We start from the raw sequence: 18,368 nt of genomic DNA on the forward strand, positions 1-18,368 counted from the left end.
TTTATCAAAATCATTACATTTGACGCTATAGATGACATTAAAATATGAAAGAAATACTTTTACTTTTTATTCTTTTGTATTTTTTTAAAAGAATACTTTACTACTTTTACTTCAGTAGATTTTTGCATGTGATACTTTTACTTTTACTTGAGTTTTTTTTTTTCCTCAAGTATCTGTACTTCTACTTAAGTAACAAAATTTAGTACTTCTTTACCACAGGGGATCGTACATGATAAATACTAGTTAAAAAGTCTTTCACCAGCAAACACTTGTAAGGAAAAGTAAAGGAAAACTATGCTAGATATATTTTGAAATATATTAAATGAGATTAGTTTTGGCCATTGTTTACAGTATGGTTGCTAGGTAACTGTTATGTCACATCTACTGGTCATGTCTGAGCTAACTGATAAACTTCACCAAAAATGTAAAATTAAGGAAATTGTCTGATCTGTTATTTGCACTTTTCTGTGTGAATGAAATAAAAGCAGACTCACATTTCCTCAGACCTGGGACCATCCAGCGCTCTCCAGCAGGATCCAGCCTGAAACACACAAGTCCAGTTTAGACCAGGACCAGAAACCAGGATCAACCATGGATCACAGACCAGGACCCACACCTGATAGACAGCAGGGGGCGATCTCACCTGACAGACAGCAGGGGGCAAATGCGGTCTTACCTGACAGATGGCAGGGGGCGCTGTAGAGCCATCAAGAGCTCGGCTGAGGGTCCTGGATGGTTGTAGCTCAGATCTAACTCTTTCAGGTGGGACGGGGTGGAGCTCAGAGCTGAGGCCAGCGCAGCCCCGCCCCTCTCTGAGATCAGACACCCAGACAACCTAAAGACACAGCATTACACTCATGTGGACATAAGGGGGGCAGAGTGCATCATGGGAGCATCTCACCTGAGCGTCTCCAGTTTACATTGGGCACTTTTCAGTCCAGAACACAGCAGCTCCACTCCTGAGTCATGGAGATCATTGTGACTGAGATCCAGATGTGTGAGTCTGGAGGAGCTGAGGACTGAGGACAGAGGACCACAGCTGTGAGGGGACAAGCCACAGCCACAAAGACTGAGGAGAGAGAGGGACGTTAGAGACTAGAACCTCCACACAAGAGTTTAAATACAGTCTGGACTCACAGGGCTTTGGTGGAAACTTTGAACACCGGTGTTAGACCCAGGAGAGCTCTCTCTGAGGCCTGGTATTTCCTCAGGTCAAACTCTTCCAGGTCTGAGTCTGAGGACAGTAAGACAAAGGACAGAGCTGCCCATTGAGCAGGAGACATGTTTCTATCAGAGAGGTATTTTCTCATGTTCTTCTGTATCTCCTGCACCAGACTGCAGTCGTTGAGCTCGTTCAGACAGTGGAACAGGTTCAGGTTTCTCTCTACAGACAGACCCTCTTCATTCAACTTCTGTTTGATGTACTTTACTGTCATCTGATTGGTCCTGTCACTTCCTGTTTGAGACAGAAGACCCTGCAGAAGGCTCTGATTGGTCGGCAGAGATAGCCCCAGGAGGAAGCGCAGGAATAGGTCCAGGTGCCCATTTGGACTCTGTAAGGCCTGGACCACAGCAGAACGGTAGAAGGCTGCCTCAGGGTAAGACTCAGGGTCAGAGCTCTCAGAGGAGTGTGGTGTCTTCAGCAGGTTCTCTCCTGAGCTGAAGAAGGTGTGATGGACGTGAAGAGCAGCCAGAAACTCCTGCACACTCAGATGGATGAAGCAGTAGACCTTGTCCTGGTACAGGCCTGGCTCCTCTCTGAAGACCTGTGTGAACACTCCGGAATACACTGAGGCCGCTGCAGCATCCAGCCCACACTCACCCAGGTCACTCTCATAGAAAATCAGGTTTCCTTTTTGCAGCTGCTCAAAGGCCAGTTTTCCCAGAGAACGCACCATCTCCCTGGTCTCTGGAGTCCAGTGAAGATCTGCCCCTGATCCCTGGTGATACTTGATATTCTGGACTTTGGCCTGCACCACCAGAAAGTGGACGTACATCTGCGTGAGAGTCCGGGGCAGTTCTTGTCTCTCTGCTTGTTCCAGAAGCTTTTGTAGAACTGTGGAGAGGATCCAGCAGAAGACTGGGATGTGACTCATGATGTGGAGGCTGCGGATGCTCTTGATGTGGGAGATGATGGCTATGGCCTGGTCTGTGAACCTCTTCCTGAAGTACTGATCCTTCTGCAGGTCGGCAAACCCTCGCACCTCTGTCACCATGGAGATGCACTCAGCAGGGATCTGATTGGCCGCGGCGGGGCGTGTGTGGTTATCCAGAGACGAGCGTAGGGAAGCAGGCTTCCCCTGATGAGGTTCACCAGCAGCACGTGCACTGAGGTGGATTCTGTGGGGTCGCTCAAGGCCTGGGTTCGGCTGAAGTCTAGAGGAAGTCTGCACTCATCCAGACCGTCAAAGATGAAGAGCACCTGGAGCTGTTGGAAGCTGCAGAGATCTTTGGATGGACTGAAGAAGTGGTGCAGCAGCTCTACCAGGCTGAACTGCGTGTCTCTGAGCACATTCAGCTCTCTGAAAGTGAACGGAAACAGCAGCTGGAGGTCCTGGTGGGCCCGGCCTTCAGCCCAGTCCAGACAGAACTTCTGAGTCAACACTGTTTTCCCCACGCCGGCCACACCCTTCGTGAGCACTGCTCTGACTGGCTTTGGTGAATGTGGGTGGTCTTTAAAGAGCTCTTCACATGTGATGGTGATCTCTGGAACGACTGCTCTCCTGGATGCGGTCTCCATGTGTCTAATCTCATGTTCCTGGTTGACCTCTGAGGCTCCGCCTTCTGTGATGTAAAGCTCTGTGTAGATCTGGGTCAGGGGGGCGGAGTCTCCAGCTTTAGCGACACCCTCAAACACACGGCTGAACCTCTGCTTCAGATCACACTTCAGTTTATCTCTGAATCCAACTTTACTCCCTTTAAACAAGACAGAAGAGTTATATGTTAAACATACAGGAGGGCATCTGACACACAGGGATACAGGAGGATGGGAGAGCATCTGATACAAAAGCCAATTGCACACACACAATGCCACTTTTAATTTTAAGTTGATAGACACAGGAGTGACAAAAATATTAACTTTTAAATGCTCTAAAACTGCTTTAGGCTTTACACTGGCTTTAGTCAAATGAGCTCATAATACACAAGTGATGCAACTTGCAATATAGGCGAACTTTTACTCAGACTCTATTTTCTGTTTTTACTCAGAAAACAGTTCCATGCAAGTTTTCAATTCTGCAACCGCTTTTACAGCTACAGAACATCTCTAAACTGAGACAAATTTGATCAAATGCTGATCTTGAGATGAATGTTCACTCTGTTATTTCATCTCGTTTAGATTTATTAATGCATCACCCTTAAGCGGCTGTAACTTGTACAAAACTTGGCTGCAAGGTTTTTAACAGGAGCTAACAGGCGAACACATATCACACCTATTTTATCTTCACTGCACTAGCTTCTTGTTAAATTCCATATTGATTTTAAAATCATGTTCATGGGAGTTCTAAATGGCCAGGTGCCCCAGTACATCAGTGACTTACTGTGCCATGATAAACTGTTGTTAATTTGTTAAAGTGTTAACTTTATTGATTAAAAATGACACAGATTTTGGTCAACAATGGCAATACAAATACATTTTTATTTAATTTATTTCTCTTTATTATTGTTTGCTGAAAGTTGAAGCTTTAACTCAAAAGCTCAAAAGTCAGAATGTTACAACAAACATGGTAAAAATATCCCCTAAAATCATATGAATTTTTTTCTTTTTTACTTTTCAATTCTGTTAAAAAATGGAGTGGAGTAGAAAGTACAGATACCTGCTCTCAAATGTAGTGAAGTAAAAAAAAATCCACTTTAAAATGGGCAGATACCTAATAAATGTGCTTAAGTGTAGTACTTTACTGCTTGTACTTCATTCATACCTTCCACCACTATCTATAACAATGCTTTGGAAACAACTCATTATTTTATCTTTTTGAGGCACAAAAAGTTTACACCTGTCTCTCCAAAGCAAGTGGTCTACCAGTTTACCAGTTTACTTCCTCCTTGTCATGATAAATAAGAGCATCAACTAAAGAACTGCATTTACATTTTCTCTGCCTCACACAGTGACGCACAGGGATACAGGAGGATGGGAGGGCATCTGACACAGGGATACAGGAGGATGGGAGGGCATCTGACACAGGGATACAGGAGGATGGGAGGGCATCTGGAAGTTCTTACTGCTGAAAAGGCGTTGGGCCAGCTGCTCCTGGTCCATCTTCTTCAGGAAATCCAAGGTGATGGTCAGAACCTCTCGGCTCTCCTCCTCCTCCTCACTCTCGGGGCATTCTGGGTAATCTGAGGCCAGGAGTCTGTGAAGCCTCTGCAGCTGCTGTTTTACAAACCTCAGGACCTGCTCCTCCAGAACCTGGAACCACAGACTGTGTAACAGAAGTAGACCGAGGAAGTGTGACGTCACTATAGCATCCAAATTAAGCTCAACGAAGCTACCATTAATAGTTGCTAATCTGCAACCAGGAACCATCCATCCATTTTCGTCCGTTTATCCGGGGCCGGGTCGCGGGGGGCAGCAGCCTAACCATGCAACCAGGAACCATGTTTGGAAATCCGAGCACGAAATCAAAGAGCCAATCAGGAGCGAAGGCTGTTGAAAGTAATGGCCCTTCCCAGCTTTAATTGAGAGTGTTGCTAAGTGCCTGCCCCATGCCAAACCAGCGGTCTGTGTGCTTAGCAACACTGTCAATCAAACCTGCTGCTAACGCTAGTGGGAGTGACCCTTGGGACAAGCACAGACTGTATAAATAAATAGACATAGCTAACGCACTAGCTGTGTGGGTCCCAAACAGGAAGCATGAGCGCGAAGTGACTCATCATTCTGACCTTAAAATGTATTTTTAACCCTCTCTACATGATCCTGGGGTTTTTATTTGGCTATTTTGAACATTAATAAATGTAAATATAGCTAGCCATGTCTATTCATATATAAAGTCTATGGCAAGAACCATAGAGATACAAGAGTCAGAGCCGCACAGCACCCACAGACGATTTGACTATACCCAATATTGTTGCACCCTTTATAAAAACATCACATTCTAAAGATTAAAGCCATTTTCACACACACAATGTCACACAGCTCTTCTCCAGACATTCTCCTGACAGGACGTGTGTGAATGTTGCACCAACAGTGTCTGGACATTGAACAGGTTTAACCTTGTTGTGCAGCGGGTGTTTTAAATCAGCTCAGTGTCAAAGCAAAACGCACATACAAGGAGACAAAGGCACCAAAATGACTCCTGACCGAGAACAGAACAGATACGACACTGGAGCTGATGGTGGGTAAAGCCGATGTTGAAATACAATGAACAGTTTATAATGCCATGACAAATAAAAATCTAATAATAATCTTATTTAACAGGCCTACCATGTGTCACACATGTGTGCGTCTTTTCAATAATCACATAAACACTTTGACATCACAGACCTGGAAGATGGAGTCCAGCTCTGCCTGAGGCTCCTGACCAATGGGAACGCTCGAATCCTCGTTTCTGTCGATCAATAACAACAGAGTCCTGATTAGTCCTGGTTTAGTCCTGGTTTAGTCCTGGTTCAGTCCTGGTTCAGTCCTGGTTCAGTCCTGGTTCAGTCCTGGATTCATCATGGCTAACAATAATGAATTAGAATTGAATAGTTCTGTTTGGTTCTGCTTTAGTCCTGGTTCAGTCCATACCTCAAATGTGAGTGCTCTTTAAATCTTGCAGAGGGTCCAGTTTGTCCTTTTTTAAAGTTAATGCCCAAGTCTTTGGAGTCGTTACTGCACAGAGAGACTCCACTGGGGCCAGGACCTGCTTTAGACCTGTAACAGTCCTGGTTTAGTCCTGGTTCAGCTGGTCCTGGTCTGTTCTCTATTTTCCTGAAAAGAAACACAGTTAAAATTTAGGGTTTGCTGGAGCACGTCTGTGTCCCTAAATCAACAGGAGTCTTAAAGCTGCACTGTGGAACTTTGGATGCAATGATACAGTTTCCTTGCGATTCGATACATGGTGCCACAATATCAATCTGTTTGGCTGTAATAATAATAGTTACAATATAACCACAATGTAAAAATTATTCATTCTTTCTGCCAAAATGATAAAAATAAAGTACAGTAATTGTTAACAGTTACTGTTATTTATTTTTGCACCAATGCCAACAGTACAATTATATAAATATTCATTAGTCTTTATAAAGAAGCATTTTATGGAGCTAAATTATTCCATGATCGTGTTCACTGACATGAACCCATAAACTGAGTGGATTTGGATATTATGTTGAACATAGTATTTCCATGTTCAACAGATCTAGCATGAATTCAGCAGGAGTCTGCATTGCCTGCAGCCTGACAATACAATACATACATACATATCATGATATGCATGTCTCGATTCGCTATCACAAAATTTCCCCATAATAAAACAACGGATGATATATTGCCATTTATCAATAATTACTTCTGATAATATACCTATACACCTTCATGAGAACAAAATTATATGAAATATAATTTATATATATTTTTTAATCATGAGAACAGAGAATTTAACAAATACATTTTTGTGAAAAATATAATTTTAAAAAATCAATGTGTCAGGTCTGGTTCTGTTTGGGAGTTACACAATGCAACTTTAACGGGTGAGTTTAATCCAGGCATTTTTAAATTTTATTTTAGAGCCTTCAATTTTATACACCCTATTACATAATGCACTTGTAGCCAGCCATAACATTTAAAGAAATATTCATTAATGCAGACTGTGTACAAACATGACCCTTCTTAAGTCCTACTCTAGTCCTGGTTCAGTCCTGGTTCAGTCCTGGTTCAGTTCTGGGTTCATCATTATTAACAATAATGAATTAGTATTGAGTAGTCCTGTTTAGTCCTGGTCTAGTCCTGGTTCAGTCCATACCTCGGATGTGAGTGCTCTTTAAATCTTGCAGAGGATCCAGTTTGTCCTTTTTCGAAGTTAATGCCCAAGTCTTTGGAGTCGTTACTGCACAGAGAGACTCCACTGGGGCCAGGACCTGCTTTAGACCTGTGACAGTCCTGGTTTAGTCCTGGTTCAGCTGGTCCTGGTCTGTTCTCCATTTTCCTGAAAAGAAACAGTTATGGTTTAGGGTTTGCTGGAGCAGGTCTGTGTCCCTGGATCAACAGGAGTCTTAAAGCTGCACTGTGGAACTTTAATGTCTACTATGGATGCAATGATACAGTTTGATTGGTGATTCACGATTCGGTACGTCTCAATACATGGGCCACAATACCCATTTGATCTGCATCCGGGGAGGATGCCACTCTAGCTGTCCTACTGCGTCACTGCATAAAGATGTCATTGAGAACAGAACAGAAGGTGCATTGTGTAACTTTTCTGATGGGTGGTCTGTGAGATACTTTTCTCCATGGAGATGTTATTTCTTTGTCTATCATCATGCAGACCAAACCAGACCAAGTTAGTCAGTCAGAATACCTGTTTTTCTAGGTATTTTTTTCCAGCTATAAAACCACCTGTAACTGAATAAATGTAAGGTAGTCCTGATTAATGTCATACTGTGGAACAGTCCAGGTGGAACAATGAGATATCCTTAGAAACAAGCAGGTGACGGACCCTCCAACAGGAAAGTTACACAATGCACCTTTAAGACTTCCTGTGGCTGCACACATGACAGGCTCAGGCCCACCCCAACTTTATCTCTGATCTTTTCTTGTACATGTTCTGTCCTGCTTTGTGAAAACTTTCCTGGACTTCAAAAACATAGACATACAGGATGTTGATGTCACTTAGTCTACGTATAAAAACAAGACAAAACAAAAAATAGTAAAGTACTCCATCCTCGCGTTCCAGGATAGAGTGCATGAGGGGAGAATGGCATGCGAGATTGACAGGCGGATCAGTGCAGCATCGGCACTGAGGGAGGGGGCTGAGTCAAAAGGCAAAGCTCTCGATTTCCCGGTCAGTCTATGTTCCTACCCTCACCTATGGTCATGAGTTTTTGGTAATGACCAAAAGGACGAGATCATGGACACAAACAGCCGAAATGAGTTTCCTCCCTTAGAGACAGGGTGAGGAGCTCAGTCACATGGGAGGCGCTCAGAGTAGAGCTGCTGCTCCTCCACACCGAGAGGAGCCAGCTGAGGTGGCTCGGGCATCTGTTCCAGATGCCTCCTGGACGCCTCCCTCGGGAGGTGTTCTGGGCATGTCCCACTGGGAGGAAGCCCCGGTGAAGACCCAGGACACGCTGGAGGGACTATGTCTCTCGGCTGGCCTGGGAACGCTTCGGGATCCCCCCGGAAGAGCTGGAAGAAGTGTGTGTGGAGAGGGAAATCTGCATGTCCCTGCTCAGACTACTGCCCCCATGACCCAGCCCCGAATAAAGCAGAAGAAAATGGATGGATGGTAGTAAAGTACTGAACTTAAATAAAAAAATAATCTGTACTTTTTGGGATAGTGCACACAGTCAAGAGCGGCATTGCGGCTCGTGTGTGTTTCTAACTCTGTGAGGTGTCAGTAGTTATTCTGCAAAGCTGTTTACATAAACTGAGGACATGGGCGCGAACTCCTGTGTACCTAGAATGAGACCCACTGCAGAAGAGTCAACACTCACTTCAGTCTTACTTTACTGAATAAGTTTAATTTCTCATGTTGTTTAGAATTAAAACGTTTGATTATGCGGACCGGTACAAATCCCTGCTGAACGCACTGACTGAGATGAGTGACAAAAGAGTGAGGACCTCGACACAGACTTGGATGTGAGCACTTGTTTTTCAGAGTTATTATCGCGGCACTCCCAGGACTGGTATTTGGGTAAATAAGTGAAGAGTTTGGTCAATAATCAACGTCGTGCTCCTCCATGCAAAACTTGGAACATTCAGGGCACGCACATTCATACCCACAGGCGCCACTGGTTTAAGACTAGAGTCCGATCGATATATCGGCTGGCCAATATGGGCACCTGGAGACATATCGGCCATCGGCTTGCTGATATGGGCCGATATTTCACGTGGTCATGTTATACCTCCTTATAAATCTTAGACTCTCTGCATTATGTTATTTTAATCCACTTTACAGACAGATAAATGTCCTAATATGTGGCTCCGCATCAGTATTTATCTGCGGTGTAATTTGTCTGTGTGTGTGTGTCCATACTGTCCCTGAACACACCACCAGAGTCACGTCACTTCACTCAGGTGTGTTTGTTTACACCCGCAGCGGTGCGCAACACTGAGATTATTTTCTTTTTACGGACAATCGGTTTGAGTCTGGATTAAAAGGACATTTCTTAGTGCAGACTTGTGATGTGAGGAGAAGCCTGTGTGAGCGGTGAGTGTTGGAAATACATTGACTTTGATGCTAGTTTTTGTTATTTGTTAGCGATTAGCTGCTGTAGCTCCCGCACATAAACAGGCTGTTTTCTGTTGATCTATTGTAAAGTGACTATATTGGCTGTATATTTGTTACTGGACCTGCATTGATATGTAAACGAGCTGTGAATAGACGTGTGAATGATCCACATTTATGCATATAATTAATTACCGCGGCGCACACGTTTTTACGGCTAAAGGCTAATAGCGCTAGTTTCTTTACTAGCTAAGAGTTATGGGTCGGTCGCGATCGAAGCGGCTCTTAGAGCGAACAACGGGATCATGCTTCTTATTGGGAGCCGTGTTTTCTCTTTTTCTCACTTTTTCTCTTCAGGCCGCTTGTAGACCCGTTTGACAGCAGCAGCTGCTGAAAACGAAACTTTCAGAAATCTGCGTGTGCACAGGATAAAAAAAGTGCATATCTGGCTGCAGTTCAGCATAAAATGAATAAACCAGGACTAATATTGGGCTCGAGAGAGGGAGAGAGATAGAGACCGAGTCCCGACACTCAGTCCTGGTTCAGTTCTGGTTTAGTCCTGCTTGCAACAAAACAATCTCAAGAGTCGCTTGGGAGCCGAAAGAGCCAGCTGCTTTAGTGAGCCGAGCCAAAAGAGCCGGTTCTCCAAAAAAAAACTGGAATACCCATCACTAGTAGCTAGAATGTGATGCAAAAATGCCATTAGGCCAATCTACTGTATGTAAATATGATGTAAAGAGTCAGAATAACAATAAATGTTGCGTAAATAAACCCAATTTAGAATCCACTAGAGCCAAATCTAAGTTTTTTAAACAATTCAAGATTGAATGAATTTTTACATCACAAAATATATCGGTGATTATATCGACTATCGGCAGCTCCATCTACCATTATATCGGTTTCATATCAGCCACAGCAAAATCCATATCGGTCGGGCACTATTTAAGACTGCAGAAAAGGCTGAGGGGTCATTTTTAACACGTTTGTAAACTGTGCAAATACAACTATACAAATCAAAGCAGCTGTAAAAAAAATCCATTGTTTCTGTTAAACAAAACTGAGCACAAAAAATCACTACTTTCGAAGCTTCATAAGATCACAAAATCTGCAGGAATCAGGCTACTTTTACGTTTTACTCTTCAAGAAGACCTACACTTTAAAACGGGTACTAATACTTTTATTTAACGTAGATTTTTTCATATGATACTTTTACTTTTAGGTTACTTGAGTGACCGGTATGTGCACTTTTACATAGGTAAACAAACCGAGTGCTTCATCCACCACTGCTAAAGACACAGAACACGCATAGATTTACCAGAGGACAAACGCCGCATCCACAGTCTGCAACAACACCACCACTCCCGACAACACCCGCGAGAGCTGCGTGGGAAACTGAAAGTTACTGTACAACGAACATAGATCAGCTCTGGAGCCACACACGAAGAGCGCTCACTCTGCTGACACGTTCAGATGGATCTCTGGTACAAAGATCCTCTCCTGTTTTTCCGCCTGTTCATAAGTTTAACTCATAGATCTATAATATAACTTTATATTATTATTAGACTAGTATTTACTACACGTGTATGGTTTAAATGAGAGCTCCCACACAGGTTCTGTTCAGACTCAATTATCGATGTAAGGCTCAGGCCAAGTAAGAGTCAGGTTAAGTTTGTTGCAGTAAAAACATCCAAAAAGAACAACGCATGTTTTTACTTTAATCTGTTTTGACAATTTTTTTTTTCTTTTTTAAATTTATACATTTATTTCTGAGCAAGTAAAGATTTACATTCATATACAATGGAGCATATAACATAAGTGAAATCATAATAGAAATGAAAATAACAATAAAATGACATATGACAGTGACATAAATGACATAAGGTGTAACTTTTCTGGAGGGTGAAGGGTTTGTCACCTTCTTGTTTCTATGGATACATCATCGCTCTGTCTGGAATGTTCCACAGTGTGACATTAAACAGCTTTACCTTACATTTATTCAATTACAGGTGATTTTATTGCTCAAAAATACCTAAAACAACAAAACAAAACAAACAAACAAACAAAAAAAAACAGGCATTCTGACTGGGAGTGGTGTTGCCTCTCCACAGATCTGACCTGTAACTTGGTATAGTTTTGTCTCAATGAAGGTAGAATGGTTTAATACTATACTGTGAATCTTTCCAGACAAAGCAATAACATCTCCATGGAGACGAGAAAAGCATTTGTCGGAAAAGTTACACAATACACCTTTAAAGCTGTCTTTAAGTAAAGTCAGTAAATGATGTGATTGTGTTTTGAGAGGGGGCAGGGACAGTGTACAAGAATAGAATCTGACTTTAATTGCTGCTCCAACAGGTTTAAGGGACAAAAGTGAAAGCAAAAGAAATAATCATGGAAACTACAGACTGAGCTGGAAAAACCCAGTTTAGTTTAGTTGTTATTTGAAGGGACATTACATATTTTGTATAATTATGCCTTAATTGACACCAGTCTCTTCCTGCTACTTATTTATAATTTCAAATCCAGTTTATTAAAGCACTTTTAAACATAAGAAAGTTGACTAAAGTGCTGTACACAAAGATAAACACATGTATAATACAGTTAAAAAAAAAAAATGTAACAATTAGTGAACCGTAAAAGACCTCAAAACTAGTCAAAAGCCAAAGAAAACAAGTGTGTGGTAAACAAGTGATTTAAAACCAAGAACAGAGTCAGCTTGTCTTATGTAAATAGGCAACTCATTTTATAATTTAGGCCCAACAACAGAAAATGCTCTGTCTCCTCTAAGCTTTCTCCTGGACTGAAGAACCATGAGCAGAGCCTGGTCAGCAAATCTGATGGAGCACACTGGAGAGGATGGTGCCAGCAGGTCAGAGAGGTATTTAGGCATTTAAAGACAAATAAAAGTATTTTAAAATCCAGTGCAGGGCAGACAGGATGAGGGACATGTGGTCCTGTTTTCATGAACCAGTTAAAAGACAAGCAGCTGTGCTTTTTGGGCTAGCTGCAAGAATGCTTGTGAGAACTGGTTTATGCCAAGATAGAGAGCATTGCAGTAACCCAGTCTTGTCATGAAAGTGATGACTTTATCTTTGCCAGTTGCCTCAAATGGAAAAAGCCTTTCAAAGGGCATTAATTTGTTTGTCAAGTTTAAAGTCTTGATCAGTCTCACTCCCAAGTTTGTGACAGTGGGTTTCATAAACATCACTACCAGCACTACTTGGACCAATTAAAAGAACTTCATTTTTTTTATCATAATTTTTTTTTTTTTTTAACATCATCAGTACAATCCAACAGAGGAGCAAACAGATGGAATGAAACCTCATGCTTTTGGAGTACAGATCCTAGAGGAAGTAGGTGCTGTACAGTGAAAAAAGGAGTGGTCCAAAAATGGATCCTTGGTACTCACCACATGACAGGGCAGCTGTGGATGAAACACAATTACCAACCTGAACACTAAAACTTCTATCTGCTAAGTCGGATTGGAACCACTCCAGAGCATTTCCTTGGATGCCATCCCAATTTTGCAGGGAACACAGGAGGATCTCGTGGTCCTCTGTGTCAAACGCTGCAGTCAAATCCAACAACACCAGAGCAGCGGTGTGACCAGAGTTAGTAGACACAAGAATATCTTAAAAATCCCTCATCAATGCTGATTCAGCACTGTGAAGATTTTTAAAACCAGACTGAAAAACCTCAGAGATCTCATGCTGTTTTAAAAATGCCTTCATCTGATTAGAACTTTTTTTTTTTTTTTTTTTTTTCAAAATTTTTGAAAATATGAAGTCTTGTTAAAATCAAGGCCTGACAACAACATATTTAAGGGTAGCAGGTACCACTCTAGGTACGTCAGGGCGCTATGGTGGAAAAGACCTCTTTAAACAGGCAAGGAAGAATAGGGTCATTGTGTGAACCAGAAGGCTAAATTTCCCGGACCACTTTTTCCAAACAAGATAGTGTCACTGGCTCAAACTGACTGAAACAAACTAGACCTGTGACAACATCAGACTGGAGCACAGGTGAAGTGCTGATAAGAGCTCTCGCTGTCTGAACCTTGTTTATAAAGATGTTCAAAAAATATTCACACACCCAAGGGGGAGCTTCGAAGCTATCAGACTGGGGGACATTTCGAACTGCATTTACCATTCTAAAAAGAACATGTAGTTTGTGTCTGTTATCAGCAAAATACAAAGTTCTGGCAGATTTTACAATTTTCTGATAGCTGTATCAACTATTCTTAAACATTTATTATTATTATTATAATTTATAATTTATTATACAATTTGTTGTTATTATAATATGCTGTTTGCTACTGTGTCCAAATAATTTCCCTTGTGGATCAATAAAGTTTGTCTAAGTCTAAATGTCGCCTATATGTACAAAATATAGAAATATAGTGTGTGAACTTTTTGGCATGAAACATCATTGTGTCAGGAGATCAACAGTTTTTGTTTTTGTTTTTTTTTAACAATTACCTTACGTTAATATCCAAAGTATTAAGTTTATTTATAGTATAGAGTTGCATGGAAATACTCTGCTGTGGTGTTTGAAAGTTGTGGAAAGTGCTTATAAACTCATCATGGTGAATAACTCGGATGCTCAGAATGCATAAGGTAAGTGAGGAATAACTTTGAGCCACTGCAAAACATTTAAAAAGAACTAATTCTGTTTTTCACGTTTTTAAGAAGGTAAAAAAAAATCAGATACAGCGACTTTAACTGAAGGACTTCCTCACTGTCCATTTTACAGTGCCCCATGAAGGTGCACTTGTGTCAAATGACCAGCAGGTGGAGACAAAAAGCCTTAAAATTGCACACCTGGAACAAGCCTGAATGAACAAGCCTGTAGACTCCCGTATTTTTATTGCAAGCTGGGTTGCCTCTCCACAGATCTGACCTGTTACTTGCCAGGTTGCGTCACCTGTTTGTCATCATGGGATAGTTAAAACTCCTATATCTGACTCTTGTGAGCTTTAAGCCATGTTATAATGTTACCTTTTCAAAAACAGACCTGGACTTGTGTTTGTTTCATTCACACGTGTCTGAGCAATCCTTTATTGTTACTCTGCACCTTTGACCAAATCATAAATAGGCCTACAGCTGCTTTTGTTTGATAGTATTTATAGTGAACATGTTTGCAGTATCCCACTTTACTAATGGCACTACTAGGGTTGTCAAAAATATCGAAAATCAGATACTAATCAATACTAAAAATTAGTATCAAATCAAGACACTTATTTGAGCAGGTATCAATACTAAAAAAGTCACATTCATAGGACAGAAATTAGGCTTTTCTGAATAGTTTTAGAATGATCTTGAGCTGTATCAGAACAAGTATAAGAGCACATGGACTAGTATACACCCATGGACCACTATGGAACCTACCTGGATGAAAGTACTATGATGTTAAAAATCATGTCCTATTGTCTAAAGACCTGTTTCTTCTTTTTTCTGTGGACCCATAGTTTAAAAGTCACAAACTTTCATGACCCAAGTCAATAGATATTATTTATAAATCATAAAATAAAGGTGGGTCTGCCCATCACTAAACATTCATGAGGATATTTTATTGTTGACTGAGTGATTGTGTCTCAGAACAATTAGTATTACTCAAGTTTTAAACAATGAAAAACAGTCATTGAACCAGCAGTAAAAGGGATCCATAAGTATCTTGAAGTGCACTGACTTTTTCTGATTTATCACCCTTCTTTTTAGACAACAAAGCAAGAATTTCTCAACTTTAGCTGCAGGAACACTCGCTCAGATCAGGCAGGATTTTGCTGCCTGATTGAGAAACAATGGTCTAAAGAAAAAGTGTTTTTCTTTTAATAATCATTGTGGTATCAGAATCAGTATTGAGTACCTAGTCTGTTCCTTAGTATCAAAATTGAGTTGAAATGTTACTTAACACAAAGCACAAACAAAGTCTGTGTTTGGGAAGGAACATAGCCTATAGAATTAAGCAATTACATTGAAGACATTTTTTAGAAACTCATTTAATTAATTTGTTAAACAGTCTCAGAAGATCAGGTGCACTTTATTTTTTTATTTTTTTTATTTTTGTTTAAATATATCCCATATAAAATGAAAAAAACATCTCCCTCAGGGTTTGGTTGCTGTGGTTTTGGTGATGTGCATCAGTATTGAGTGCACTCAGGGACAGGACAAACTTGTATTGACTTTTTAATGAACTAATCAATCCGTCAATACTTTCTATGGGATTATATAAGGTCCTGTCAGTTACTAGGAAGAAAAAATAGTCGCTGTTATTTGTTGGAAATTTTAAGTGGCATATTTAACTTGATGTGGAACCTGCAGCCATGTGGCAACGCCAGTAATTTGAAATGTATTTTTAATTACAATGTTTATTACAATGATTTAAGACATGAGAGCACGAAATTTGGATTATAGCTGTGGTAAAATTGCAAGATCAATTACAAACAAATCTCAATCTTAATTTGAATTGACGCAATTAGCCAATCGTAAAGGTTGTAATTACTTTGAGTACCATGATTTCCTCCACAAACAACAAAATATCCGCTCTTATTCTGCATAAAAGCTGCCAACCCCCTAGTTTAGATCTGTTCATATTTCAGTCTTTTGGTCAGTTCTTCTGGACAGGTTTTAATTGTGAACTTTGAACTGAATCCTATTATCAAAACATAGACCACCGTAATCACAATCACAGTGGTTATCAGAAAAATTGCAATTAAATATTTCTGTTGTGGAAAAAATTATGTATTTCTTGATGATAAATAATTAATCAATTTGTGAAGCCCAATGAGTTTTTGGAATACAAACAAAGGTTTATTCTTGTTTCAGCAGATATGGACAGGGCCTAGGTCTGCCCTGGCCACGAACCACCATCCTCCCCTCCCCAGTAGTATGTCCCTCCAATGTTACACCCCAGTCTCTGCCCCGAGTCTCTCCCCAGAGCACAAAAATACAAGTTACATACATATCAAAGCAGAGTGACACTTGTCTCACAGGCTGATGATAACATACATTTGAGGACAACAAAGACAACACCCAGTTTCCTGTAGGGTGGGGACAGTTGAATCTGTTGAGTTTTTACACATGTTAATATTTAGTCTGGTCTCAGGTAGAAATCACATTCATTTACACAAAGACAGATTGAGAGAAATCTTTCCACAATATAAATTTCCATTACAATTTCCAAATTATTCAACCCTAGACTTTGGTCACATCCTGCATCCTGGATTAAGCATAAGCATTGTTGGGGTTTTGGTCTCTTCCCGCACCTACTTAAAAAAAAAAAAGTTATATGTTCAGCAATATAAGTGCAAAATAAATACAAAACACTGTGTAACTTTTGTAATGAGGGGTCCACCATCTGCTTCATGGAGCTGCAGTGACTTGGTTTTGAGATTAAACTTGTTGTCAGAGAAAACTTTCTTACTCTGAGCAGGCATACCTCTCCACAGATCTGATTTGTAACATACTCGTGACTCCATCTGCTTGTCTTCCTGTAGATGATAGAAGTTTTAATTCCTGATGTCACATCCCGACAGTCACTCTTACAGTTAGTTTTACCATTACTTTTCCTACATACATTTTTACGCTATAATTTAGACTACTACTATGTATTTCTACTTGAGCAATATTATTTTGAAGTCACTCTTATTTGAGTACAGTTTTTGGCTACTCTATGTTAGGTTTATCTAGACATTTAAAACAAGAAGAAAGACAAGAGATTAATTCAGTTTTACTCATGAGGAGAACGGGCAGAGAGTGGGCATCAAAACCAACAGTCTCCACACGTTCTGATGACTCAAGGCCGCTCTCCTCCTTTTATTTCATTAGGAGGCCCTAGTTACAGAATGATAATTCTCAAGGGGAAGGGGGAACCAGCAAAGACATAATAAGAAACTGATGCAGCTAAGCATAGTATAAACACATAAAACATGATTAACAATCAGGAGGTGCCGTAGGTATAGTCAGACACCATCATAACTCTTGCATGTGTGACAGTGGGAGTTGGCTTCATGTGAGGAATCATCTCGAGGTTCACAAGAGCGATAGGTCACTGCACAGTTGTCAAACACAAAGAGGTTATTCATATTCATACAAGTGATTGGTACATTATAAATCAAAGAATTGTAGTACATAAATGGTTAACTCATAGGCCTAGAATATCACACAAGTATTTAGCAAATATGGGATAATAAAATTATTCTGACATCTATCATGACTCTACTCACCTCTGATAATATATGCCATACAAAATAAAGACAGTTCCCTCAGGGTTTGGTCGCCATGGTTTTGGTGATGTGCATCAGTACTGAGTCCACTCGGGGACAGGACAAACATGTATTGACTTTTTAATGAACTAAATACACCCTCACATCTGACCTTGGGCCTCTTGCCACAAATTTGCACAGTTCTGCAAAGAACCTTGGTGTTTTTACGGCCTCTCTTTTAAACTTTGAGAAACAGATCTCAAATGTTGTTAAAACTTGATTTTTTTCAGCTAAGACAAATTGCTAAATTAAAACCAATCCTAACACGCAGTAACTTTGAAACAATCATACACGCTTTTGTAACAAATAGACTGGACTACTGTAATGCATTATATTCAGGCCTCCCAAAATCCTCCCTAAATAGGTTACAGTTAGTCCAAAATGCTGCTGCCAGACGTTCACCGCTTCCAAAAAGAGAGACCATATTACACCCATCCTAGCCAAACTCCACTGGTTACCTGTTAAATACAGAATTTATTTTAAAATTGTATTATTTGTTTTTAAATCACTCAACTCACTCACACCACAGTACATCACTGATCTTTTAACCCCCCACACAGCCTCCCAGTCTCTCAGGTCAAACTCTCTCAACCTACTGTCCATCCAACCATCCCACCTCAAACCAGGGGAGGTCGAGCTTTCTCTGTTGTGGCCCCCAAGCTTTGCTCTCCCTCATCACCTGAGATCTTGCTCCTCCCTGCCTCATTTTAAAACCTTCCTAAAAACAGTTTTTCAACAGCCCA

The 18,368-nt window shown here is 40.8% G+C and overlaps 1 protein-coding gene across 1 annotated transcript in view; it reads right to left on the reverse strand.

Moving 5' to 3' along the window:
- LOC129411510 (NACHT, LRR and PYD domains-containing protein 3-like) overlaps nt 1–4,598 on the reverse strand; it is an 8,507-nt gene extending 3,909 nt beyond the window's left edge. Inside the window, exons 1-7 of the mRNA XM_055162454.1 lie at nt 4,581–4,598; nt 4,222–4,408; nt 2,360–2,916; nt 1,138–2,300; nt 902–1,069; nt 677–835; nt 495–541 (exon numbers count right to left, since the gene is read on the reverse strand). Of these exons, the coding sequence (XP_055018429.1) occupies nt 495–541; nt 677–835; nt 902–1,069; nt 1,138–2,300; nt 2,360–2,916; nt 4,222–4,408; nt 4,581–4,598 (2,299 nt within the window). The remainder of the gene's footprint in view (nt 1–494; nt 542–676; nt 836–901; nt 1,070–1,137; nt 2,301–2,359; nt 2,917–4,221; nt 4,409–4,580) is intronic.
- Nucleotides 4,599–18,368: the final 13,770 nt, after the last annotated feature.

This window comes from Boleophthalmus pectinirostris, unplaced genomic scaffold (genome assembly GCF_026225935.1).
Source record: "Boleophthalmus pectinirostris isolate CB_2022bp ecotype Guang Dong unplaced genomic scaffold, ASM2622593v1 HiC_scaffold_5, whole genome shotgun sequence".
Taxonomy (NCBI): domain Eukaryota; kingdom Metazoa; phylum Chordata; class Actinopteri; order Gobiiformes; family Gobiidae; genus Boleophthalmus; species Boleophthalmus pectinirostris.